Source organism: Alosa alosa, chromosome 3 (assembly GCF_017589495.1).
Source record: "Alosa alosa isolate M-15738 ecotype Scorff River chromosome 3, AALO_Geno_1.1, whole genome shotgun sequence".
NCBI classification, from domain to species: domain Eukaryota; kingdom Metazoa; phylum Chordata; class Actinopteri; order Clupeiformes; family Clupeidae; genus Alosa; species Alosa alosa.
The window spans coordinates 25,018,302-25,044,753 of NC_063191.1; the positions used below are offsets into that span (position 1 = coordinate 25,018,302).

The following is a 26,452-nucleotide window of genomic DNA, read 5'->3' on the forward strand; positions in this document are numbered from 1 at the left end:
GTGCACATATGAACAGTCAAGAGAGGTAGATTCTTTATTGTCTCCAGGGATAACCATTATAACACTTCATTCAAGTGAGTGAGAAAAATACATGAAGAGTAGTAACTGTTGTTGTCATTGCTGTGATGGTTGTGGTTGCCATGACTACTGTAAAACATTTGTATGGCATTATGTTTGAAAAGGCATTCAATTGGGTCGAACAGTGAAGGGTGATGGGGGCAACTGACCAGTAAGAGCAGATAAAATTACCACATGACAAACCAAAATCACCTTAGAAAGTCCCTTGGACCCCCTGGTCTCTAAGATAAGATATTGTGTTATCTTCTTATCTTGTGTTTCGGTGGATCGGGTTATGTGTTTAGGCGGCTTGGCAAAGGGATGTTGTTATGATACGGTTGATTGATGAGAACTGAGAAGTCTAATTTATGATTTGTGTACTGAAGCTTACAGTAGCTCAATATCCGTATAACACACAGACCATTTTGGACGAAACTCCTTCAGTCCAAAACCTGAATAGACATATTATACAGAGTTAGTGTGGTCACAGTAACAAGTGAAGTCACTCTGTACCACATGAAATTATGTTTAGCAGCTCATAATAGCTTACCTGCCATTTCTCAGGTGTATCTTTAATTACCATATTTCTTGACATGACACAAACGGTGACATCTCAGTGTGGCTTTTAAAGGTATTTTCACAGACTTGTCTAGACGTCCTTTACCTCAAATAGGAATACAAGGAAGGATTTGCCATTTGTTATGGTAATATTGTGTAGGCTATTATTATGGCATCACCATGGAGCCTACTATGCTCCTTTTAGGGAAATAAAGTGACATAATGACAGCGCTCTGCCCTGTGAGTTGAGTGGCAGTGCTGGACGGCCCTAACTTGTGAGTGTGTTGCAGGTATCTGGCGTTGCGCCTCTCTGAGCTGTGAGCACCGCTGTCACAAGTCCCCCGAGGGGGGCACCTGCACCTGCCCCGCCGGATACGTGGTCAGCAGCAACGACAGCCGCTCCTGCATCGGTAAAGCTCCCTCTCCTCCCATCTGCCATTTCACCTACAAATACAACACTGGGAGAATTGTCTGTCTAATTATAGGCCCCCTGTGTGTGTGTATGTGCATGTATGTGCATGCAGATCTTTCTTTTTTTGTATGAATGTTCTAACATATTGGGTAAATGTATCTCCCTCACTGTCTCTCTTTTTCTCTCTCTCTCTCTCTCTCTCTCTCTGTCCTTCCCTCCATCTCCTGGGTGCCAGACTTTGACGACTGTAAGATGTGGGGTGTGTGTGACCAGCTGTGTGAGGACAGGATGGGCACCCACCGCTGCAGCTGCCAGGAGGGCTACGTGCTGGAGCAGCACCGCCACTGTCGAGCCAGCACCTCCTGTGAGTCCGCCCGCCCGCCCGCCGCCCGCCTGTCACTCTGTCACTCAGCAGCCAACACTCACACTCCCCCGGACCACCACCAGCACCAGCACCACCACCTCCTCCACCCCCACCCCCACCCCCTTGCTTACACAAACAGACCTCCTCCACCACCACCACCACCCCCCTCCTTTCCCTGCCCACTGGTGCTTTGTTGCGGGCTGAATGTTATTTCAGCCAGTCGTTTGCTTATGCAGAGCGGAATATGGCCCAGGACCAAGAGACGGGTCCCCCGACTGTGCCCCTCAGGCCAAGTCAGTGGTGCCCCCAAAGCCCTAATTACGACAGTAGCTCATACGGAATTAGTCATCTGTGATCTCTCAATTATTTTGCTCTGTGGGTTGAATTCTGTTCTTCAATTAGTATATGGAAATCAGAGAATGACTACAGGCTTACAGATATTCCTTTTTCGCTACATGTTTGTCTTTGAAGGTTAAATGAATTTGTTTTTTCATTTGAAATATGCATTACGATTGCAGATATATTTTCTCTCTGTAAAATGTGATATCAAGATTCACTCTTTTTTTACTAAAGTATGTATTGTGTGAATGCTGGACATGGCTTCCTCTTGTCCTGACTGACTGCTGGGTGCTGTTGTGCAGCTGGTGCTCCCTCCCTGGTCTTCTCCAACGGCCGAGACCTGCTGATTGGGGACACCCACGGGAACAACCTGAGGACTCTGGTCGCCTCCCAGAACAGAGGGGTGGCTGTCGGAGTGGACTTCCACTATCAGAGCCAGCGCATCTTCTGGACTGACACCATTCAGAATAAGGTGTGTAATCAACTGGGCAGCGGGGAGTTTTGTACAAACCTGACCGGCAATCAATCAAAATATTATAAGGAAATCAAATTTTGAAACCTCCCTGTTAATAAAGGTAGATGAAAACTATCACTCATTCCAAGAATACACAGTGTTCTATCTCTCACTAGTGTGAGATAAAATTCCAGAGCATCCCAAAACAAGGATAGCGTCTCCACAGATATTCCAGGAAGCCCATCTGGAGGAGCTATCGGTGCTCCACTTTGTTTGTTGATAAGGCGAGCGTTTCATTCTGCAGGTTCATCCCCTTGACATGGACTAATGCTGCTCTCCCCCACACTGCACCAGTCTCCCTCAGCTCGGCAGTTACCTTGCCTCAGAGGGCAGCATGCCTTGGCTCCACTCCCATGTAGAGCCAGCCTGTCAAAAGTCTGCCTGTCAGTCCCATTTATTAACTCTTCAACAGGCCCTCCCGCCCCACTCCACTCCCCTCCACTCCCCTCCCACCCAAATAACCTAGTAATAGTGTTCAGGATAAACAAGCTGGCCATTTGTCCGTGTGGTTAAGCAGCGGAGGAAGCTGGCCCCCCACGTTGGATGGGGGGAATTCTTTGACTGATGCATCTAGATACCGCTAATGCTGTAATAATGGGAGCGCTGGGAGTTTGACGCTCTTGGCTGCTCTATGGGTTGAATCCCAGCCACGGGGGCTGAAAAGCCAGGACATACCAGCAACTGACCGGGTATCTGCGATCTGCCACCAACACCACTACTGAATGTCATAGGTCGTTAAAGTTAAGGGGTCCACAAACACAGTCTGGGAATGTTGCCTGGGAGGTTGCATTTCCCCATCTTAAATTTCGTTGGAACAGGTCAGCTGAAAAATCCTACTCTCGATTTGTGTCAGAGTTTGGTTTTCAAGGAAGGCCCAAGGGCGCAAAGAACCAAGAGTGGACGATGCTACAGTAAATGATTGTGCCGTAGAAGATAGTGCCATCTTGAAATATCTTGGAGGACAATTTCACAACACTTCCAAAGGAGATACCATTACATCCGTAATGACAGACAAGATCAGTTACCACAATGTCCTGGTTGTTACCATGAGTAAATGTTCCTTTATTTCAATTACATGTTCAAATGTTTCACTAGTGACCCATATACAGCAGTAGCCCTACTAACTAATCTCCTTACAAGGATGCCTACTCTTTTGCTTGCCAGGTGTTTTCAGTGAAAATGGACGGTTCAGACCTACAGGTGGTCTTAAATATATCAGTTGACTACCCCGAGAACCTGGCTGTGGACTGGGTGAACAATAAACTGTATGTGGTGGAGGCCAGTGTCAACAGGATCGACATGCTGGACTTCGACGGGAGCAACCGCGTGACCCTGATCGCGGAGAATCTGGGAAACCCTAGAGGCCTGGCAGTGGACCCTACAGTCGGGTGAGTGAGTGTGTGTGTGTGTGTGTGTGTGTGGCGGGGTGAAAGAGGGCGAGAATGTGTGAGGGTAGGGGGGGATCTGCCCGTGTCCCCTATCTCATCATGGTCTCGTTCCAGCAAGCCAGACTCAAGAGAGCATGACACCAGCAGATAGTCTCCCAAGTATTAGCTGTATGTAATAAAAAGGATGAGACCAATTGAAATCCAATCGTCAGGCACGGCCAGGTGGCCAGGCGGTATATGGGCAAGTGATAATGAACATACATAGCGATGTAGCTCTTTGACACTGCTTTTTTCCCCTTCCCCTGTTTCAATGAACCTCGGATAAGAATCTGTGGGTTGAGTATTTGATTTCAGTTACACTATAGCTTAACCGCCCAGGTTGTGAGGGGTCGCATACTGTTGATACTGTTCATTCCTTTGAATCAGATTGACCGAGGGGCATTGGCAGCAGAGTAATGAGATCTCTGGGGTCTGTGCTATAGGTTCATGTTCTTCTCCGACTGGGACTCTTTGAATGGGGAGCCTGGACTGGAGAGGGCCTACATGGACGGGACTAACCGGTACGGCATCATCAGATCCAAGCTGGGCTGGCCCTCGGGGATCACTCTGGACATCGAGGCCAAAAGACTCTATTGGGTGGACAGCCGCTATGACTACATCGAAACCACCACCTACGATGGTCTGCACAGGTATGCATACATTATTGCATTTCAGATCAAATGTGCATCATATAATGATTTAAATCATTTATTTAAAGTCCAGCCCACGGACCTGTTTGGTTACGGTATGAGTAACTGCTGGGTTTTGCTTTGCTTGACCCAACTGCACTGTGTTCCCCTGCCAGAAAAACAGTGGTGCATGGAGGCTCCATCATTCCACACCCGTTTGCCATCAGCCTGTTTGAGAGTACCGTCTACTACACCGACTGGACCAAGATGGCTGTCATGAAAGCGAATAAGTTCAGCGACACCAGTCCGCAAGTGGTGTACACCACGGCCCAGACGCCTCGTGGAGTGGCAGTCATTCACCCACACAGACAGCCAAATGGTAAGCCAGGTAAGCCAGACACCAGGCACAGCCAAATGGTAAGCCAGACACCAGGCATCGCTCTCCTCCTTAATGGGCCGTTGAAATGCGTTTAGTTCCATGAGTTAAAAAAATATTTTTTTGTAGATAGCATTCCCATATAGATTTTATGGCACAAGTGGATGCCAATTGAAAATAAATACATGTCTTTCCTACTAGCAGCTTAGTACTATGGAATGTTTTGGTGCAGAGAAAAAACCCTACAGAAATGTGATAACAGCTTGACATTGCCAAACATGTCACCGAAATGCATCAGTTAGCAGCTAGTTAGCCTTTGCCAATGCTATCTGTGCTACTCTTGATGTTTGCGGCAAATCTGTTGTCCATAATGACTTTTTAAGTCCATACTGACTGGTCAAGATGTGTTGTGGGGTGCCATTAGTCTATACTGGCTGTGTTTGTGTGTCTACAGTGAGCAACCCTTGTGGAGCAGACAGAGGTGGCTGTGAGCACATCTGTGTTCTGAGTCACAGGACAGATAATGGAGGTCTGGGCTATCGCTGCAAATGCCGAATGGGCTACGACCTCCATGCTGATGGCAAACGCTGTGTTGGTAAGTTCAGTCCTCAGGCTTTCCCTGGATTTTGTGTGTGTGGAATAAAAGAGGTTTGCAGTGTATATACTGTATGTTGCAATATATAATGCAATTGTATGCATGCAAAGCTTTATTTATTTTATGAAATTTGAACTGACAGCAATTATGAAATGATATTAGAGCCATTTTTAGTAGTGCTGATATAATAATGTCAATGCTAATAACGACAAACAAATGACTTGTTTGATATTCCCTTGTATTGCAGAATGTGGTATTTATTGCTTAGAGTGATTTCCTGATGGTATGCCATTGGTCAGACTGCATGTGGACATTTCCCTGTGTGTGTGTCTCAGTTGTTAGGCAGTTCCTGCTCTTCTCCAGTCAGCTGGCAGTGAGAGGGATCCCCTTTAACCTGTCTGCACAGGAGGACGTCATCCTGCCCATTACAGGCACCCCCTCCTACTTTGTCGGGGTGGACTTCAGTGCCGAGGATGACGCCATATTTTTCTCGGACACTGCCAAAGACATCATCTACAAGCAGAATGTGGACGGAACTGGTGAGATTGTTTTCCTTCTCTCCTCCAAATAAATAAATAAAAACACAGTAAATGCCCCACAATTCCCCAGCTCCCAAAGTACTGGGTCCCAGCTCAGCATTTCAAAAAGGAGGTTTCAAAATGCATGAGTTTACCTCCTTTGGTCTCCTAAAATAGCTATGGCTGCGACTCTTAATATGAGCTTATTGGGACTCTGGCAGCCGCCGTGTGTTTGTTCCTCCGTGTGGAGCGAGGCCGCTGAGTCCAGAGCCCGAGCATGTGATCCTCTGAGGTCAGAGCAGCACGGAATCATGGGAGTGTCTTATGGGGCAGGGTGACGTGGGGGGAAGGGTAAGCATGCAAAGGCTAAAGTGAGAAAGGTTCCTAATCACCTAATGCCCAGAGTCACCATGGCCTAGTCTAAAGAACACTGACCCACAAAGACGCATGTCGTTTCTATCTCAAGGAATAAAAGATATAGAGAGTTTTGGATATCTGGTTACAAACATACCTACACAGACACTGTGTTCAGAACCGCCAATCATTCAATACATAGTACACTACTGTATATAGTGAATATCTATACAGTATATTGTTCATTGACTATAGTGAATGAGTGGATATTCCAAACACAAAGATTCACAAGGATGAAATGACAGCAGTAATCTCGGCACCAGTCAATCCCAGAGAAACAGGAGAGCATGCAGTGTGTGTTTTTGTGTGCCTGTTTGGTGTGCAGTGTGTGTTTCTGTGTGCCTGTTTGGCGTGCAGTGTGTGTTTTTGTGTGCCTGTTTGGCGTGCAGTGTGTGTTTTTGTGTGCCTGTTTGTTGGTCTTGCCTGCATCTTGCCCCATGTGACCCAGCCTGGCTGTGTGTGTGAGTGTGCACAGGCTGCTCGGGACTAGATTCGGCCTGACAGTCTATTTGCTTAAGTCTTCCCACTTTCATCTCTGTATTAAAAATTGCGCCGAGTGCCTCCGCTTTGATCTGGACAGGCCGGGAGGTGCTGGCCGCCAACCGGGTGGACAGCGTGGAGGACCTGGCTTACGACTGGATTTCAAAGAACCTGTACTGGACCGACCCGCGCTACCGCAGCATCTCGGTCATGAAGCTGGCCGACAAGTCCAGACGGGCCATCGTCCGGAACCTCAACAACCCGCGGGCCATCGTGGTGCACCCAGTTGTGGGGTAAATGCTGCTAGGTTGGGATGTGGAGGGTGGGAAGGGGGGGCATTGGGTGAGGGAGGGGCAGTTACTTCAACAGTGATGGACAGTTATGTCCAAATGTAATGTATGCGTATGTGTTACTTACATTGAAGAACACATGCTATTTCTATAGGATAGTCCTGTGGTGCCTTGGAAACATATTAAGAAAATGAGTGTGAATCATTTACAATAACAGTATCCACAGGTGGTGGTGGTGTTGGGGTAGAGGAGTAGCGTAAGCTGAGGTAATCACTGGAGCCCCCAGATGTCGGCTGAGCTGACCTGTCAGCAGGGGGGTGGGTGATGGGGCTGCCAGAAACAAGACTCAAATCCCCTCCTTACTGTCCACTCCGCCGCCACCACACCAGGAAAAAGCCAACTGTGTACTTGGATCCAGTCACACCTCGAATAATACAAGAGGTGTCCATCTATCCCTGGATCCCTCCCGGCTTTGAACCCCAAATCTGATAAAAAGGGCTCTTTATTTAGCGCTGGTGGGACATTTCCAAGGGCTTCAAAGTCGTAAGGCCCCTGGGCCAAAGAGCCTAGATTAGTGCTGCATGAAGGCCGGTATTGTGACCAACACTAAGAACTTGGCTTAAATGGAAAAGCCCCATGGAGTGCTCAAAATACACTGTCTGTAGCAGTTCATAAACGCAACCATGCCGTTTCTTTCCTTCTATAGTGTTGTGCTCAAGCCAGATTTTCCATTATTTCTTGGCAAAATAAACTCAAATCAACATACATGATCTCAATGTGTCCTCTTTCTCTCTTGACAGATACATTTTCTGGACAGACTGGTACCGTCCGGCAAAGATTATGCGCGCCTGGTGTGACGGGTCACATGCCCTGTCAATTGTAAACACAACTCTTGGCTGGCCTAATGGCCTGGCCATCGACTGGAGGTGAGCCAAACCAATGGTCCCCAGCGCGCCACTGACGCGAAGCAACACCTGCACAATGCCCCATTCAGCCAGAGCCAGTGTTGCGGGGAAACATGCCCCTGTCATTTTTCATTCACCAAAGCAGCCCCACTACACTGAGTCACCGGTTGAGTTTTTATATATCCGATACAAGAAATGACCAACGCTGGACCTTGTGTATTTTGCTGTTGTTGTGCCTATTGTTTACACATCTGCCTGGCCTGTAAGCTCCTTACAGACATGAGCCTGCAGTAATCCTTTGCTCAACGCTGGCCCAAAGCTGACTCATGAGTCCTGTGTGTTCCCCCAGCTCTCAGCGCCTCTACTGGGTGGACGCCTTTTTCGACAAGATCGAGCACAGCTCGTTTGACGGGCAGGACCGGCAGTCCCTGGACCGCATCACCCAGATCTCCCATCCCTTTGGACTGACCATATTTGGAGGTCTGTTCTGGTGCTCTCACTGGCTCTGTGACAAGCGAAAAAGATAGAAAACTGCTGCAAATGTTCTGCAAAAGACAAAATCCACTCACTACTAAGCCTAATAGTTCTATTGTTTACAATCCAATGAAGTTGGGATCTTCTGCAGCTCAAGTAGCTTTAGAAGAACTACAGGCCCCCAGAGTGGTTGTTCCTCATAGCTAACGTCTGTCATAGTTTAATTATAACTCGCTAATCCTGTGTGGTGACAACGTCAGCAAACAATGCCCACTATTGATAAATAGCAGGCAATTACGCCTCCTCAAACCGCCAGTTCTGCTAATACCCCTAGTGGTGAGAGATAAAGGGTCTAATGTCAGAGTTAGTGCCCTGCACAGCCCCCACTGCACTCTGACCAATTCCTCTTCCCCCCTGGCCAGGTTATGCATACTTCACCGACTGGAGGCTGGGTGGGATCGTGCGAGTGCGCAAGACGGACGGGGGAGAGATGGTGGTTATCAGAAGGGGCATCAGTCGCATCATGCACGTCAAAGCTTTCAACTCCAACTCCCAGATTGGTGAGAGACGCTCCCGCAAAATTTGTGTGTGTGTGCGTGTGTGTGTATGTGTGTGTGTGTGTGTGTGGTGGTCAGGTTGTTTGATTTAAATCCCTTTTTTTACCCAAACATTCCTCCAGATTTCAGCACTACATTACTGAGACGGAGCAACATGCGTCCCACATCTAACACATCCCACATAAATGACATTTCTCTAATTCTTTTTTTTTTGCCCCCTCTCAGGTGGTAATTTCTGTAACAGACAGACCAACCCTAACGGGGACTGCAGCCATTTCTGTTTCCCGGCACCGGACTCCCAGCGGGTGTGCGGCTGCCCGTACGGCATGAAGCTGGGGCCCGACCAGCGGACGTGTGTGGACGACCCCACCAACGAGCCGCCCACGCTGCAGTGCGGCGCCAACTCCTTCTCCTGCACCAACGGGAAGTGTGTGCCCCAGAGCTACCACTGCGATGGCGTGGACGACTGCTATGACCAGAGCGACGAGGCCGGCTGCGGGACACACAGTAATACTCTACTATTTTTTTTTTGGTGAAGTGAACTCAATGGGGAACATGAAATGGATTGCATTGTCATTGTTTTTATTGTTCTCATACTTCAGAGTGAATGAAAATGCTGCTCATAATGGCAGTTTGATCCACATTGTGCAGCCTCAAGTAAACCATCAAGTAAATTAGAATAGTTTACTAAAGGCCTGTAATGAATTCATTTCTGCATATTGTACACTTTTACTGAATGGCTGCATGAGTTTGTTGGCCTTGTTGATGGCATTGCAGTGTTTCAGCTCTCTCACATTATTGACCATGTTGCAGACACCACCTGTTCACCCACGGCCTTCACGTGTGCCAACCAACGGTGCATACCCAGGAACTGGCGATGCGATGGGCACAATGATTGCTCCGATGGCAGCGACGAGCGCGCCTGCCCCACCCAGGTCCCGGGCACCTGCCAGGCTGACCAGTTCACCTGTGCCAACCACCGCTGCATCCCCCAAACCTGGCGCTGCGACACAGACAATGACTGCGGAGATGGCTCCGACGAGGCTGACTGCGGTAAGCTAGGCCACAGGGGACAGGAGTGGCCACTAGATGACTAAGCACTAGATTTGGCATGATCAGCCTTTTTTCCAGTCTGTTGCTTTTAGAAGATATTAAGTGAGAAACACAAAAAATGAAGAGAAGAACACAATGAGACAATGAAAGATCAGGCATGTAGATGCACGGTTCCCACGGGTCATGGAATTTCTGGAATATCATGGAATTTTGGAAAGTCTATTCCAGACATGGAAAGTCAGGGAATTTTATCATGTTTGGGTCAAAGACATGGAATATCGGGGAATTTTGTTGTAGCAGTTTAAAATTCACTTGTCAAAATACATACAAATATTTCTACGCAGAACTGGTGTATATCTGGTTATTTGCTTTACTGCTTCCTTGAGTATCCCAACATTGTTTATTTAATGGCCATTTATTCATGTCCCACTCTAAAAAGTAAAATATTCTTGAACACTATATGTTAGTAAACAGTATAGTAAGTCATGGAAATTCAGTTTTTTTGTCAGGGAAAAGTCATGGAATTTTATATTTGACTTAGAGTGGGAACCCTGTAGATGATGACCCCCACCGGACCCCAGTCTCTGTGTCCCATCCAACACTGAATCTGAATGGAGTCTTCATCCACCTGTGTCTCTGTCTCTGTGACCCCCCCAGACTTCCAGGGCACATGCCACCCTGACCAGTTCCAGTGCCCAGACCACCGGTGCATTGCCCCTGCGTACGTGTGCGACGGAGACCGGGACTGTGCGGACGGAGCTGATGAGCAAGGCTGTGGTGAGTCTGCTGTGGTTTCATGGCCTTGTTTGTCTGTCTTGTTTACAAACAGCATGTTTTCCACTGGGACATCCATGGCTGTCATAAACAACACAAATGTACTTAATGCCTTAATGGAATTAACATGATAGAATGATTCTTGGAAGTGGATTGCAAACTGTGTTGTTATTTCAACTCACCAAGCGATTGTTGTGTTTTAGTGTACAATTGTACTGCCTACGAGTTCAAGTGTGCCAATGGGCATCAATGTGTGAACTCCTTCTACCGCTGTGATGGGGTCCATGACTGCAATGACCGATCAGACGAAGCAGGCTGTCGTAAGTACATTGTTTATAGTAGTGTTGTCACCTGTAGGTCAACTGTCCACTGTCAGATTTCCTTTTGAGAATGTTTACCAGATATGTAATATATATACATGTGATTATACTGTATGTACCTATATACGTATGATAGTACGCATAGTACGTATAATAATAAAGTAGCAGCTACTGTTATGAAGGTGACAATGAAGATATGACACTTTTTCAGTCTCATAAAAACTCTCCCCTCTCCTGCTCAGCCACGAGGCCCCCTGGCATGTGCCACCATGAGACGGAGTTCCAGTGCCAGTCTGACGGCAGCTGTGTGCCCTCGTCCTGGGAGTGCGACGGCCACGCAGACTGCGCCGACGGCTCGGACGAGCACCACGGCTGCCCGCCGCGCACCTGCACCTCCTCGCAGTTCCGCTGCGACAACGGCAACTGCGTGTTCCGCGGCTGGGTGTGCGACGGTGACAACGACTGCCGCGACATGAGCGACGAGCGCGACTGCCCCACGCCGCCCTTCCGCTGCCCCAGCTGGCAGTGGCAGTGCCCGGGCCACAGCGTCTGCGTCAACCTGAGCCGCGTCTGCGACAACGTGCCCGACTGCCCCAATGGCGCCGACGAGTCGCCCCTCTGCAGTAAGTCTGCCTCTGTCCTCAACCTCTGACACGCAGCAGATGGCCATATATACATCATGTACACAACCTGCACCTTTTGAGATTGTGCAGTCACAGATTCTCTCTGTTCTCTCAGACATAACACTCACACACACACACAATGGCACACACACACACACAGTGGCACACACACACACACACACACAGTGGCACACACACACACACACACAGTGGCCACGCACACACACACACACACACACACACACACACACACACACACACACACACACACACACACACACACACAGTGGTACACACACACACACAAACAGTGGCACACACACACACACACACAGTGGCTCATACCCAGCCCCTTTCACTCCGCAGGGTTGAATGGTATACACAATCATTTCTGATCACAAAGCTAATTGTTGGTGTTTTCATGGTCCATTTGCCCTTTTGGGACTCTTTGTTTGTTCACTGTATCCAATGAAACATCTTCTGTAAATTTAGCTGATAATGGAACCTTTTGTGTGTTTTCTTTCTCTTCTGGTGATTAGATTGTTAGCTGATATGATTACACATGTGTCACCTGTGTTGTTTGTCTTTTGTTTTTGTGGTTTTACTTATTTGGACTCATTTGTGTCAGTGTTGGGAAAACCCTTTGCATACAAATCATGCATGTGGTTGATCTGGTCTGGATTAACTTTAAAGTGACCTGTGATTTCCCTTTCATGCCTTCCTCAATGCTTTCAGATGAACCTCTACCAGGTAGGCAAACCCGCAATCATTCACCCAGTCCCTTTTGCATGTAGCTCTGATCTATCCCTAAACATCGCCCTGCCACATCCCTACTAACCCCCGACAAACAGGGTAGAAGAGTTCCACGCTGCTGCGCCGAAATCTTCTGGACGTCTGTAGTGTAGAAACCTAGCATGAGCAACGCACTGTATGCTAGCATTTGATTCTGAAAGGAATCTGTGGTGTAGATTTCCAAGCTAATAACCCATTAGAGCTGACGTTAACGTGTAAGTATTAACCTGCCAAAGCCATCTGCCTCGTCTGCTCTTTCAAATGGTCTTCACCATCGTAACATCCAAGTATGAACTCACTGGACAATTCATTCAAAGACTTTGTTTTTATCTAATGTTGTGTAAATAGCATCTAGAGTTAAAGCCAAATTCCCTGAATGAATTCCCCGTTTGCTGCATGTGTGAGTGTCTGCTGTGATGATGGAGTGGAATGTTGACCCTTACCTGGCCTCACCTCTGCCCCCTCACCTGCGTTGCCCTCCAGACCAGGAGAGCTGCACGGACAACAACGCGGGCTGCACCGACGGCTGCATCCAGGGCCCGTTTGGCGCCCAGTGCACCTGCCCTATGGGCTTCCAGCTGACCAACGACTCCAAGACGTGCGAGGACATCGACGAGTGCCAGCCGCGGGGGCTCTGCAGCCAGCACTGCTTCAACGAGAGGGGCTCCTTCAGGTGCCACTGCCAGGACGGCTACACACTGGAGGACGACCAGCGCACCTGCAAAGTCTCAGGTGTGTGTGCTAGTGTGTGTGTGTGTGTGTGTGTGTGTTTACTTCCTAATCTACTTTTGAGGATGTTTTTCCAAACAAAACAAGTATGTTCTCAGTCTGTAGAGCACAATGAGTTGGTGAAAGAAACTCGTGACAATATCATAACTAAATTCCAAAGTAACTGTTTTTGCATACAACAGGAACAGAAAGACAGTAAGTCTACTTTGGATCTATGCCCAATCATGTCCAGTGAAATTTGTGAGATGAATCTGACTGACTCACTGAGCTATGACATGCCCTGTCAGTGGACGAGAGGGAAATGACCCAGGCGGAGCCAGAGATGGCCCTGCCTGGACGCTGTTTATGGCCGTCTCCCTTTCCTCTGCTGGACCCCCATCTCGGATTACGGCCGATAAGAGAGAAATCACATATGTCAGTCAGACGTCCTCAGATGGGCCTATTAGGATCTAATCCGAAACAAAGGCTTGGTTATGAGCTGTGCTGTCTCAGACATGAGGCCCTTCCCCAATGAGACATCACTCACTGCCATTGGGCGGACAGAGAGCCTCCATTGCGTGATTGGTTTCAAGTATTTTGTAATACCTCTATGATTAGAGAATCTAATGTATCATAAAGATGGATGGTGTTTTTTCCCCCACAGGTTTAAGGGAGACATTCCTGTTGGTTGCCAGTCGAAATCAAATCATATCGGATGACATTTCATCCCAGCCCAATGTTGTCCGTTCCCTGGTGCGTGATGGACGCAACATTGTGGCTGTGGACTTCGACTCGGCCACTGACCGTGTCTACTGGTCGGACACGACGCAAGACAGGATCTGGAGTGCCCACAAGAACGGCAGCGACAGGACTGTTGTGAGTGCCAGTCTGCCAAACCTCCCTAACACAAAACACAGACACACACACACAAACACATAAACAGTAAGGTGGGAATGTCATTGGCATTTACAATCAGTGGACCGGGGTGCGATTTTGGAACCCGTTGCTGGATGAAGCAGTCTGCTAAATACTACTCAACTTCAAAACACAAACACACCCACACTACAGCACACTGCGTCATCCTTACACAGGTTATTAATGAACTACTCCTTGGTACCCGACAGATCTTTGACAGTGGCGTGACAGTCACAGAGAGTATTGCAGTAGACTGGGTGGGCAGGAACCTTTATTGGACAGACTATGTGCTGGAGACAGTGGAAGTGGCCAAGCTGGACGGATCGCACAGGACTGTGCTGGTCAGCCAGAACATCACCAACCCCAGAGCCCTAGTGCTGGACCCCAGAAACGGGTAAACACAACAACAATAATATCAACATAAAACATAAAAGCACTAGCATGAATACAAAATGAACATTGCTAAGATGAATATAAAAATGTATATGAATGTTAAAGCAAACTTAGCACAGGACAGGTCAGACTGCAGACAGCTGTTGTTCATATTGTCTCCCTTCACCGCCTCTTAGGTTCCACCTGATGTTCTGGACTGACTGGGGGAGAAACCCACGGATTGAGCGGGCCAGCATGGATGGGAAAATGAGGACCACAATCATAAGCAAGAAACTCTACTGGCCCAATGGACTGACCATTGACTACCCCAACAACCTTCTCTACTTTGCTGATGCCTACTTGGACTTTATTGACTTCTGTGATTACGACGGGAACAATCGGAAGCAAGTGCTAGCTAGTGACCTGGTAAGGAGCTGACTCATACTTATTGTCATTCATATTGATTAAAGGGGAGTCCTTCTTCCGACTTGATGTTTCTCAGGAGTGGAAACAAAATGTCCTACAGTAAGATTGAGTGCAGCTTTAAACATAATGATAAAGAGTGGATAATATGCATTGTAAAGTGTTATAACTGAAATAGCCACTTTTTGGAACCAGCCTAATGGCTTTTCCACCTAGGTTACTTTTCACAAGATTTACTATTTCCTACTGGTCACCATTCGTCAAAAAAAAAATCAGAAAGCAAGCCCTCAGTGGTACTGAGAAAATAATATGACATTTTGATATTAGAAGACCAGTTGATCACCACCAGACATGTTGATAAAAAAATTAATGATCAATTTTCATTGTGACCTGAATGATGCGAGTAAACATGCCCTTTTTGTCTTTTGCCACCCTGTTCTCAATGAAAAGGTACTGCAACATCCCCACGCAATTACCATTTTTGAGGATTTTGTGTATTGGACCGACAGATACGTCAACCGTGTGATCCGCGCCCATAAGTGGCACGGGGAGAACCAGACAGTGATGCTCTACAATCTCCCCCAGCCCATGGGCCTCGTGGCAGTGCACCCGGCTAGGCAGCCCGCAGGTAGGCACCGGCCTGGCACCAGCACCCCCGCTGCGCCGCGACATGCTAATAATGTTACGACAGAGTAAAGGAGAATGTTGATCCATTTGTTGTTGGAGCAGGATTTCATACTGAGAGACGGTTTTAGGGAGTTCAGTCCACAACACACTTTAGTCCTCCTCACCAGATGCACACTGTCCACCATCCCTAAGTGCACTTGAGTTGTATTTGTTTACAGTTGACGCTAACATTTGTTGGTCAGTCATGTAATTGTACACAGAACTAGACCACACTCTGCCCCGCACCCCATTTGCTGTGGGTGTTTATGTTGGAGCCTCTCATTAGTCCTGAAATACCTCTGAAGGCCTGCTCTTGCTCTCTCACAGGTGATAACCCGTGCCAGGCGAGTCCCTGCACACACATCTGCCTCCTCTCCACCGTGGGCCCCCGCTTCTACTCCTGTGCCTGCCCCTCGGGCTGGACGCTGGCTGCTGACCAGCTCACCTGTGCCAGAGGTAGGCAGCCCGCCAACCGTCCGGCCAATGGCGGCGTTATCTCTCCTCCTCTGATTAAGGAAAGAAAATTAGGCTGGACTCTCTGTGGTGCAGAAGTCGGCGGGGTCTACTGTAACTACTGTGTTGGACTTGGAACATAACGACATATTGTTTTAAAGTAGCATATCATAATACGGTGAATGGGCAAAGCTCATGTCACAGGACAGCTGTGCAGTTGTTCTCGGTGGCATCTAGCTGCCAAGGGATGGATGAGGAGAAGGGAAACACTCCCTCTGGAGAGATTGGCTCAAGCTCAGTTGAAAGAAAACCTGTCAACAGCCCCCTATTTTCAATTCCATCCCTAAAATCTCATTCCAAAAGCAAATGTGATTAGTCCCACTGTACCAGAAGGCCTAGTTGAGATGAGACACGAGAGAGAGAGAGAGGGAGACAGTCCTCTTCAGGTCAACAGCACAGCTCAGCTCAGTCTCGGGTTTCAGCCATTTCTCCCTCTCTCAGCAAATGTCAAATGCGTTTTCTCCCAACCGAGTGACTGATTGATTACCCCGAGGGGAAAATGACTGCAGGTCCAGCCTGATGCTAATCTCTGATGACAAAGCCAATCACCATCTCCAGGCCTCCGGCTCTCTTAAGCCATACCTGAATCTACACCCCCTTTTTCCCTGTCTAAATGCATAGCTCCCTCTCATCCCGTGGTGTGTGATGGTGGCCCATGTGGAGAGGGTAATATCTGCCTTGTCTTGTCTCGTATGTCAACAGTGGAGGATCCCTTCCTGGTGGTCGTCCGTGACAGTATCATCTATGGAATCCCCCTCAACCCTGATGACAAGAGCAACGATGCCATGGTGCCGGTGGCTGGTCTCCATAACGGATACGACGTGGACTTTGACGACTCGGAGGAGATGATCTACTGGGTGGAGCACCCGGTGAGTGGCACCACTACATCTACAGTATATGTCCACTGGTGTCCAGACATCAATACTGATAGAGCTCATGAAATGCACAAACTTAAAGCCTTTACACATTGAGGACATATATTACATCTCACTTTGTGTCAGTCCCATGACGTTACTTTGTGCTTACACACCGACTCCAAAACAGTTTGTCAAAAATGTTTTCGGAACAGGTTTGTTCCTTTACGGATTAGCTTTGCTTCCACTTATTGTTCTTTGAACATTTATTTCAATTGAACTTCTGTTTGATGATCAATGACCATTGTGTTATTCTTCTCTGCTTAATTCCTTTGGATTCCTCTTCTGTGGCTTGCTCTTTTGATGCTTCTGTCTACTAATCTAAACAAACAAACAAACAGACAAACAAGCAGAACAAACCCTTTTGTTGTCCCATGTGTTGACACGTCAGTGTGACCTGAGGTCTGCTTATTCAAGTAGTCTGTCAGATCTAATTCAAAACTTCTGTACCGCTGAGGAGAAGAGACATTTTCAATCCAAATGAATTTCTCTTTTTGACTCATCTTCATTTTGGTCAGTATGTTAAAATATTCAGCATATCATAGTCCTGGATTGAGGCCTATCTCTCTCTCTGTTCTAGGGGGAGATCCATCGGGTGAAGTCAGATGGCATGAACAGGACAGAGTTTGCCCCTGCGGCCATTTTGGGCTCCCCAGTGGGATTGGCTCTGGACTGGATGACTCAGAACCTCTACTACACAAACCCATCCTCCCAGTCCATAGAGGTGTGCAGAGAACAGTGACACTTTATACGATACATGCTCCACAACTTTGACATGTCATGGTCAAGTTATAAAATCAATGCAATATCATCTCAATAATACAATGTCATGCTGTTGTGTAATATTAGATTTGCAGAGAGCTTGTCATGAATTGTTTTTTTGCATACACTTCCATTTATCCTGTTGAAGATCGGTCAGTTAAAAGTTGGTCAGTAAATAGTTTAAAAAAACAAGGAGAGTGTAACTGCAAGTGTATGTCCTGCTCATGTCGTCTGCTGCCTCTCTCTGGCAGGTCCTGAGGCTGAGAGGGGAAGTGCAGTACAGGAAGACGCTGATCACCAACAACGGCTCTCCCACCGGTGCTGGCACGCCCACTGGCATCGCGGTGGACCCGGCACGCGGGTAAGCCCCGTTCAGCACACCGTGCGCCTGCCTGGCATGGCAGCTGATCCTCCTGCTCGTGGGGCCCTGGCAGGTCTTCTGCCATCTGCCCGGCTCCAGGAGATGACCAACAGGAGAAATACTAGACTAATACACACACACACACACACACACACACACAAACACACACATAAAAAGGTTGAGGAAGGAAGCTTCCTGAAACATAACCTAGAATTCATTAAAACGTCTTACTGCTGTCAACTTTACTCTGTTGATAGAGAGATCAAAGTGATGTAATGGTGTTCGTATTTCTGTGTGTCAGTGTTTATCAAGCTATGCTGCCATTTGGCGCCCAGTTCATGGAATATTTCTTTACAACCCATGCCTACTGACAATGAGGGCTCTGATAAGAGGCACTATCACCAAAATGAGAGAAGAATGGTTAGCCAGGTTAACCTCACATCTCCATGTGTGGTTCCTCAGGAGGATGTACTGGACTGACCAGGGCACGGAGAGCGGCATCCCAGCTAAGGTGGCGGCCGCTAACATGGACGGCTCTGACCCCATCAACCTCTTCACGACCAGCCTGGACCACGTGGAGTTCATCACCATTGACATCAAAGAAAACAAGCTCTACTGGGCCGTCACCTCAACTGGAGTGGTAAACTGCTTTATTGCTACAGGCCACATTGTAATGATTGTCAGCATATAAGGAGACCTGTACATTTACAAGTTGAATATCTGGAAAGCTGACTAAATTAATTTTATTTTATGACGTCAGATTGAGCGCGGCGATCCAGATGGGACAAACCGCATCACTATGGTTACTGGGCAGTCGCACCCCTGGGGCGTGGCTGTGCATGAGTCCTTCCTGTACTTCACTGATCGGGATTATGAGGTGATCGAGCGTGTGGACAAGGCCACGGGCGCCAACAGGGTGGTGCTGCGGGACAACGTGTCCGGCCTGAGAGTGCTGAAGGTGCACTACAGAGACAGTGAGTATCGCTGGACGACTCCTCCAATGCTATCAAATGTTCGCCATTAGCTCCCTGTGCTACTCAGAATGGCAGTTGCAACAGCTCAGCACCAGGAATATTTTACAACCCTTGAACAAGTTGTTGTTTTATGCCTCTTGTGTAGCGTACTACTTAGCAGTCAATACAATAGCATGCTATAACAAGTGAATAGGCAGTATGTGGGAACGCATTGTACATATTTGTATCGTGTGGATTAAAATGGGCCATCACATTATTCAGGAGGATGACAGCCTGTGTTGTAGACAAAGAAGCAATGGCTCTGTGTTTGGCCTGTATGGGCTGTGCTGTTTGAATGGAGGCCTTTCTTCATCCTGATTGTGAGATTGAGATAATGGCCGACTCGTGGCGCTCCTTTTTTTCCGGAGGCCTTCCTTGTCAGCTGGATGCCGCCAGGATGATTACCTGAGGGAGATGTATCTGGATCAGCTTACCAATTAGTTCCCCCTGCCATCAAAAGAACACTGGCTGTTGTGTGAGCGGAAAGGAGCCAGTTTCTCTTTGCTCAGAGGAGCAGAGATAAGGCTGAGGGCTTTCTCTCGCTTACTCGCGGGACGAGAGAGAACAACTCTCATTGTGAATCCTCCAGGTCGGATCAGACTGAACCAGGCTGTCATTAGGAGCAGCAGAGCCCTGAGTAATAGCTCTGTAGTCCTCCTGACCCCCTTCCTTGCCTGCTGCTTGTCATCTGTGATATGAGACAGATTGTTATGGGCATAGTCCAAATAGCTGAGGCAAAATATCCTCTGCTTTGGGCGTTTTAATAAAGAATTCCATTTCTAGCTGAGTAGTTAAGCATAGCTGGGAGGTCACTGGTTCGGATTGGCCTCACAGCGAATTTAGAACTCCATCTTGGCTGTGACATCCTAGCCAAACTGAAATTGAACGTCACTCTTGTACGCACCTACCTTAGGCTGAAACTCAACCTGAACCTTCCTGTCCATCGGTCATATAGATAGGTATTTCCATATTGTTAGTTCAGGACAGAACTTGCCGGAACTGAGACTAAACTCTCAACCTTTCCTCTCTTCACAGTGTCGGCCGGCACGTCTAACGGCTGCAGTAACAACCAGGCGGTGTGCGAGCAGCTGTGCCTGCCACGGCCGGGCGGCCTCTTCAGCTGCGCCTGCTCCACGGGCTTCCAGCTCAACGCCGACAACCGCACCTGCGCCCCCTACCAGTCCTACGTGGTCCTCTCCATGCTCACCTCCATCAAGGGCTTCAGCCTGGAGGGCTCCGACCACTCGGAGGCCATGGTACCTGTAGCGGGCAGAGGTATGGGAAATCTAATGTCCAGGAAGGTGAAGTTCTCTGAATGGCCCAGAGTCTGTGCTGTAACCTCATTTGTTGGGGCTGCAAAATTTGGGGAAATGTGTAATTGCAACTTTTCTGATAGATATTGCCATTTTATTTGCGATATATTTTTTTGAAATTTTATTCAATATTCCAAATTCGCAAATGTCCAAATTTTCATGCCTAGTGCATGAAGTCTCATTAAAGATTAATTTGCAATTAGCTAATTGCATTGCATAGTTATGAGTTGAAATAGTTTTTTTGATTAAAAATCGATTAATTGTGCAGCCCTAGCATCTGTCTACAGACTGCCATTGATTCTTGATACTTGAAACACTTGATATTTCATGTGACATGTAACGTGCCAGAAAAGTAACCTCTCTAGAGTTGGTTTCAGCCTGTTGTCCCCATGCTCACCTGCTCTCTGGCCCCGCAGGTCGTAATGCTCTGCATGTGGATGTGCATATGCCCTCTGGCTTCCTGTACTGGTGTGACTTCAGCAGCACGGTGCCGTCTCAGAACGCCATTCGCCGCATCAAGCCAGACGGCTCAGGCTTCCGCAGCATTGTCACGTCCGGCATCGGCCGTAATGGCATCAGAGGCATTGCCGTGGACTGGGCTGCAGGTATGGAGGACTTGAGTGGTTTTCTCTGGTAGTGGCTTGCTGTGGTGGGGCCTTAACCCTTGGGTGAAGGCCATAACCAGTCTTTCAACAGCTTAGAACAAAATTCCAATCCTGAAGTATAAATATTTAAGTGGGCAGTGACAGAATTTAGTAATCTGTAAAAAGCTAGCTGTCAACCAAGGAAAAACAGGCGTGAAGCTGCTTTGTTCACTTGACACTTGAGGATCGGTAAAAGACAGGTGGCAGAAAAGCAGATTAGACCCAGGGATGGGGACTGGGAGAGTATAAACTAATATTTGGGTGAAGAAGATTTAATAGAGCAGCTCATTGACCTTGTACAGTGTTATGTAGGTGAATGTCTGAAGCGCTGAATGCATCAAGGCTTCATCAAAGTGTTTCATATTTCGTGAAGCTTAATGTTGCCTCCCCTCTCTGTACAGGAAACCTGTATTTCACCAACGCCTTCTTCACGGAAACGTACATCGAGGTGGTCCGTCTGAACACCACCTTCGGGCGTGCTTCTGAAGACCCAGGTGGACATGCCTCGCCACATCGTCGTGGACCCCAGAAACCGCTACCTGTTCTGGGCCGATTACGGCCAGAGCCCCAAAATCGAGAGGGCCCTGCTGGATGGCACCAACCGCACCGTGCTGGTCTCCTCTGGCATCATCACACCCCGCGGCCTGGCCCTGGACCGGCAGAGTGGCTACGTGTACTGGGTGGACGACTCACTGGACATGATCGCCCGCGTGCGGCCTGAGGGTGGCGAGACGGAGATTGTGCGCTACGGCAGCCGCTACCCGACCCCGTACGGCCTCACCGTCTTCCAGGAGAGCGTCATCTGGGTGGACCGCAACCTCAAGAAGGTCCTACGGGCCAGCAAGCAGCCCGGGCACACCGAGCAGCCCGAGGCTATCCGAGACAACCTGGGCATGCTAAGGGACGTGACGGTGTTCGACCAACGCATGCAGCCCAGCTCACCCCAGGAGCTCAACCACAACCCCTGCCTGGAGGCCAACGGCGGCTGTGCCCACTTCTGCTTCGCCATGCCGGACTCCCAGACCAAGCAGTGCGGTTGCGCCTTCGGTAGCCTGGCGGCGGACGGCATGACCTGCGCGGTGTCGCGCGAGGACTACCTCATCTACACCACCGAGAGCACGGTGCGGAGCCTGCGGCTGGACCCCGAGGATCACGCGCTGCCCTTCCCCGTGGTCAATGTGCCCCGCACCTCTGTGGCCCTGGATTACGACCGTGCTGATGGCAGAATCTACTTCACGCAGAGCTCCGGCGCAGGACACAGCAAGATCAGCTACTTGAGCCTGTCCTCCCCCACCTCCCCAGCCATCGTGGTAGCCTCAGGTAAACCTACCATTAAACTGGGAGCTTTAGAGGCAGTGTGGCGACATCTTTTCTTCCTTCTTACTCGTTGTTACTAGTATCCAGCACCTGTAGAATTGTTATAGATGTGCGTAATGCGCACACCTCTACACTACAGCCTCAGGTAAACGCATCAGCAACACAAACCACAGTGTCCTTTGTCTAGACAGCTTGTATATAATAAGCAATGCATTGTTCAAAAGGCTATTTTACCACTCTATTGCCTGTGGAACTTAATTTGTGATAGGCCTGTTGTTGGTTGGTTTTCATTATTGACACTACCATTAGCATTGTGAGTTCTGCCAGTAGATGCAGGTTATCTCATTTTATTTGAAGTGCTTTCCTCTGTGATAACATAGATCTGGGAGCCCCTGATGGCGTTGCTTATGACTGGATCAATAAGAGGATCTACTACAGTGACTACATCAACCAGACCATCAACTCCATGGCTGTGGATGGCTCCCAGAGGACCATCATCGCACGTGTGCCTCGGCCCAGGGCCATCATGGTGGATCCCTGCAGAGGGTGAGTCACAATTTACAACTGTGAGAGGGTTAGTTCAAATCATGTCCCTACTGATCAGGCACATGATAAGGATAGCCATTTTTCTACACTCTTTATATACTCTTCAGCCATCCGAGTTGTTCAAGTCATCCACTTTAATCTGCTCCTGATACAGGTACATGTACTGGACAGACTGGGGGACCAATGCCAAGATTGAGCGTGCTACCTTGGGTGGAAACTTCCGGACGGAGCTAGTAAACTCCAGCCTTGTCTGGCCCAATGGACTAACACTGGACTACGACGAGCAGAGACTCTATTGGGCTGACGCCAGCTTGTAAGACACACAGATACTTTCAGTCAACATTCAATTACAGAATAGTGTTGATGGCACTGTAGCAACTAATCCATTTGACAAACTCTCTGTGTGTGTGTGTGCGTTCATGTGTGCGCTTATCAGACAGAAGATCGAGCGCTGCTCCCTCACTGGCGCCAACAGAGAGGTGATCGTGAGCACGGCCATCTACCCCTTTGCCATGACCCTCTACGACCAGCACATCTTCTGGACAGACTGGAACACGCGCAGCATCTACCGCGCCAACAAGCACGATGGCGCTGACCAGCGGGTCATGATCCAGAACCTGCCGTCGCGGCCCATGGACCTCCACGTGCTGTCCAACAGCAGGCAGCAGCAGTGCACCAGCCCCTGCCAGCAGTTCAATGGAGGCTGCAGCCACATCTGCACACCAGGTAGGCTGCTGCCATTCATCCCCCAGGAGGAGGTGGCCCTTTTTTTAAACATGTTCACTTTGGAAGAAAGGCCACATTAAAAGCTAGATTATTGTTACTATAGTTGCTTAAATGTGTAACATGTACTATTGTTTGTATATGTATAAAGGTAATTATAGGTCATTATAAATCCTTTCAAAATGTCAGTTGTAATTTTGCTCTCTGAGTTTGATGTTGGCCACAAGGAGTTGTTTGGTTGAGGGTGCACTACAAACGGCTCTTGTCTCTGACCCGCCAGCATTTTCTGTTTCCAGGGCCACAGGGTGCAGAGTGCCAGTGCCCATCGGAGGGACGTTGGTATCTGGCTGACAACAAACACTGCATCCCGGACAACGGTACCCGGTGCCTGCCAGGGCAGTTTACGTGCATGAATGGGCGCTGCATCAATGCCCAGTGGAAGTGTGACAATGACAACGACTGTGGGGACGGCAGCGATGAGCTGGAGAGAGTCTGTGGTATGAAGCCCACCCTTGCCCTGCACAGCCCGCGCTCTGGGTGTACAGCTAGCCTTTAGCGTAGCACTGCACAACATGTGTCCTGCAGGTGTTAGATACTATTGATTATCAGTACAGTTTGTGTGTGTATTGGTGATCTGTATCATTCTACTCCTAGCCACTGAAGCTCTGTAGGCAGTCATGCTGCATGCAAGCTTTTTAACATTTCAAATGGCCTGGCCAGTCATCGATGTGTAGTCATATTCAGAACATTTCTGTTTAAAGTCAGTCCAAGAGATAATACAGTCCATGTCTCTCCATTTTTAATAGTTGATTAATGAGATGTCGAATTTTCAGATAGTGTTCGCATCTCCTATGTTAATGTGTGTCATGAAAATTCTCAAGGATAGTTGGCCAGTAACTAGGATAGGCCCATCTAGTCTATGATTTTTTTGTATACACATTTGAAAGAAATGGCTTTGCCAAACTGCTCCAGTTGTCCAATAGCACTGTTTGAAGTCCACCTCCTTTAATCATTCAAGGAATGTTTTTGCGTTACTCAGTTCACACTCCCCAGATACCCCTTTAGCTTTGCTCTTGTTTCCATTTGGACATTTTATGACACTCTGACTTGCAACAGTGTTGTCTTAGTGTTGTTTAGCAAATTTGATGTTGTGCTGTGTTGTGTTGTGTCATTGCAGCGTCTTGTCGTTCTTTGGTGTTTGATGAGATTTCTGTGTGACTTGTCACTATTGCATGTGTGTAGCTTCTGATGCAGGATTACAGTGTGCTGTCTTCATTCTTCTCTCCTCCTTAACACTTACTGATCACACTCTTGCATTGCGGTCTGTTCTAAACCTTTGCATGTGTTTTGTGTTCCTTTCTCTCCTCCTTCTCATAACAACCAAATCTCCCCTGTTCAGGATCTAAGGCAGATTCGGCTGCTTTTGGTGTGTATGCTTGCACTCTTTGATGCCGTAAGCTTCCTAGCACAACTAGCCTTTCACTATATCACTAACTTCAATTTCACTAACCTCTTGCTCACTGCCATTGTCTCTTGCATGCAGTCCCACAAGTGCTATCATTCATTGCTCTGTCAGGTAACGGTCATGTCCAGCCATCTCTCTTAATAGCTTTCTTCACTTGTGTGTGATGGCTGTAAAGATGACGTGTTGGTTTTATTGTGAATGACAGCCTTCCACACCTGTGATCCGACGGTGTTCACCTGTGGGAACGGCCGCTGTGTGCCGTACCACTACCGCTGTGACCACTACAACGACTGCGGGGACAACAGCGACGAGGACGGCTGCCTGTTCCGGCCCTGCGACGCCAACACAGAGTTCGCCTGCAACAACGGCCGCTGCGTCGCCAAGGAGTACGTCTGCAACGGCATCAACAACTGCTTCGATAATGGCACCTCCGATGAAAAAAACTGTCGTAAGTTAGCCGGATTTGAACTTCTTTTTTGTCAATTCAAGTATTTTTTGCATGGGTTTTTCAGAGTTCCTAGAGAAAAAAATGCGATTGCGATCAATAAAGGCAAATTGAAGGTTTAAAGTGAAAATGAATGAACCTTAAGGTAATGCATCATTGATAGTGAGAGTGTTGAATCATCATTTCCTGCCCCTGTGTTTGCTGCAGCTGAGCGCACCTGCCAGCCTGAACAGACCAAGTGCCAGAGCACCAACATCTGCATCCCGCGCTCCTACCTGTGTGATGGGGACAATGACTGTGGGGATATGAGCGACGAGAGTCCCACACACTGTGGTCAGTCAGCATTTTTGGTTTAATTGGTGGATATGACTAACAATATATTGACCGTTTCAAGAGAGTTCCATTATCAGCATCATAGTTGTTCACACAAGGCTTCCGTTTTAACATTCCATATGTTATCTTAATGAAGCGGAAGTAGATTGGGAACAAAATAGAACGTTCAAGCATTGTTTTTGTTTTTCTTGTTGAAAGTGTCTATATTATAGTCCTTCTATCTGTTGTTGACATGCTTACAAGATAATGACAGAGATATAGACACCCATTGTATAAATGCTGTTGATAATGACAGAGATAAAGGCACCTCTCAAAGATAATGTAACACTAAGTCATCCAGCAGTTTTCAGCAGACTGTGGTTAGAGCTTAAAGTGTTACCTGAGATTTCAGCTGTTTTTAGCCACCGCGGAACAATACCAGGCAACATCCGGCTCAAGCTGAGCTGAATGGACCCGAATGTTTCTGTTGTTCCCTTTGTTGGTCGATGGGTATAGGGTGTCCATTCATTGATGTCCGCTTCCTTGCCCCCCCTCTTTGAGCAAGTGGC

General features: G+C 48.1%; 1 protein-coding gene across 1 annotated transcript in view; it reads left to right on the forward strand.

The window, feature by feature from the left end:
* The window catches only part of lrp2a (low density lipoprotein receptor-related protein 2a), a 64,991-nt gene that overhangs the window by 13,535 nt on the left and 25,004 nt on the right, over positions 1-26,452 (forward strand). Inside the window, 38 exon segments of the mRNA XM_048240064.1 lie at positions 906-1,025; positions 1,263-1,391; positions 2,033-2,202; positions 3,409-3,632; positions 4,115-4,321; positions 4,477-4,679; positions 5,131-5,271; positions 5,607-5,810; positions 6,784-6,976; positions 7,774-7,899; positions 8,228-8,358; positions 8,775-8,912; positions 9,135-9,416; positions 9,723-9,962; positions 10,620-10,739; positions 10,940-11,056; positions 11,299-11,679; positions 12,955-13,203; positions 13,844-14,055; positions 14,304-14,488; positions 14,664-14,892; positions 15,340-15,517; positions 15,883-16,011; positions 16,771-16,937; positions 17,563-17,706; positions 17,996-18,105; positions 18,568-18,745; positions 18,866-19,079; positions 20,154-20,393; positions 20,848-21,036; positions 21,477-21,552; positions 21,554-22,395; positions 22,773-22,938; positions 23,093-23,251; positions 23,375-23,664; positions 23,958-24,158; positions 25,332-25,574; positions 25,779-25,904. Of these exon segments, the coding sequence (XP_048096021.1) occupies positions 906-1,025; positions 1,263-1,391; positions 2,033-2,202; positions 3,409-3,632; positions 4,115-4,321; positions 4,477-4,679; positions 5,131-5,271; positions 5,607-5,810; positions 6,784-6,976; positions 7,774-7,899; positions 8,228-8,358; positions 8,775-8,912; positions 9,135-9,416; positions 9,723-9,962; positions 10,620-10,739; positions 10,940-11,056; positions 11,299-11,679; positions 12,955-13,203; positions 13,844-14,055; positions 14,304-14,488; positions 14,664-14,892; positions 15,340-15,517; positions 15,883-16,011; positions 16,771-16,937; positions 17,563-17,706; positions 17,996-18,105; positions 18,568-18,745; positions 18,866-19,079; positions 20,154-20,393; positions 20,848-21,036; positions 21,477-21,552; positions 21,554-22,395; positions 22,773-22,938; positions 23,093-23,251; positions 23,375-23,664; positions 23,958-24,158; positions 25,332-25,574; positions 25,779-25,904 (7,653 nt within the window).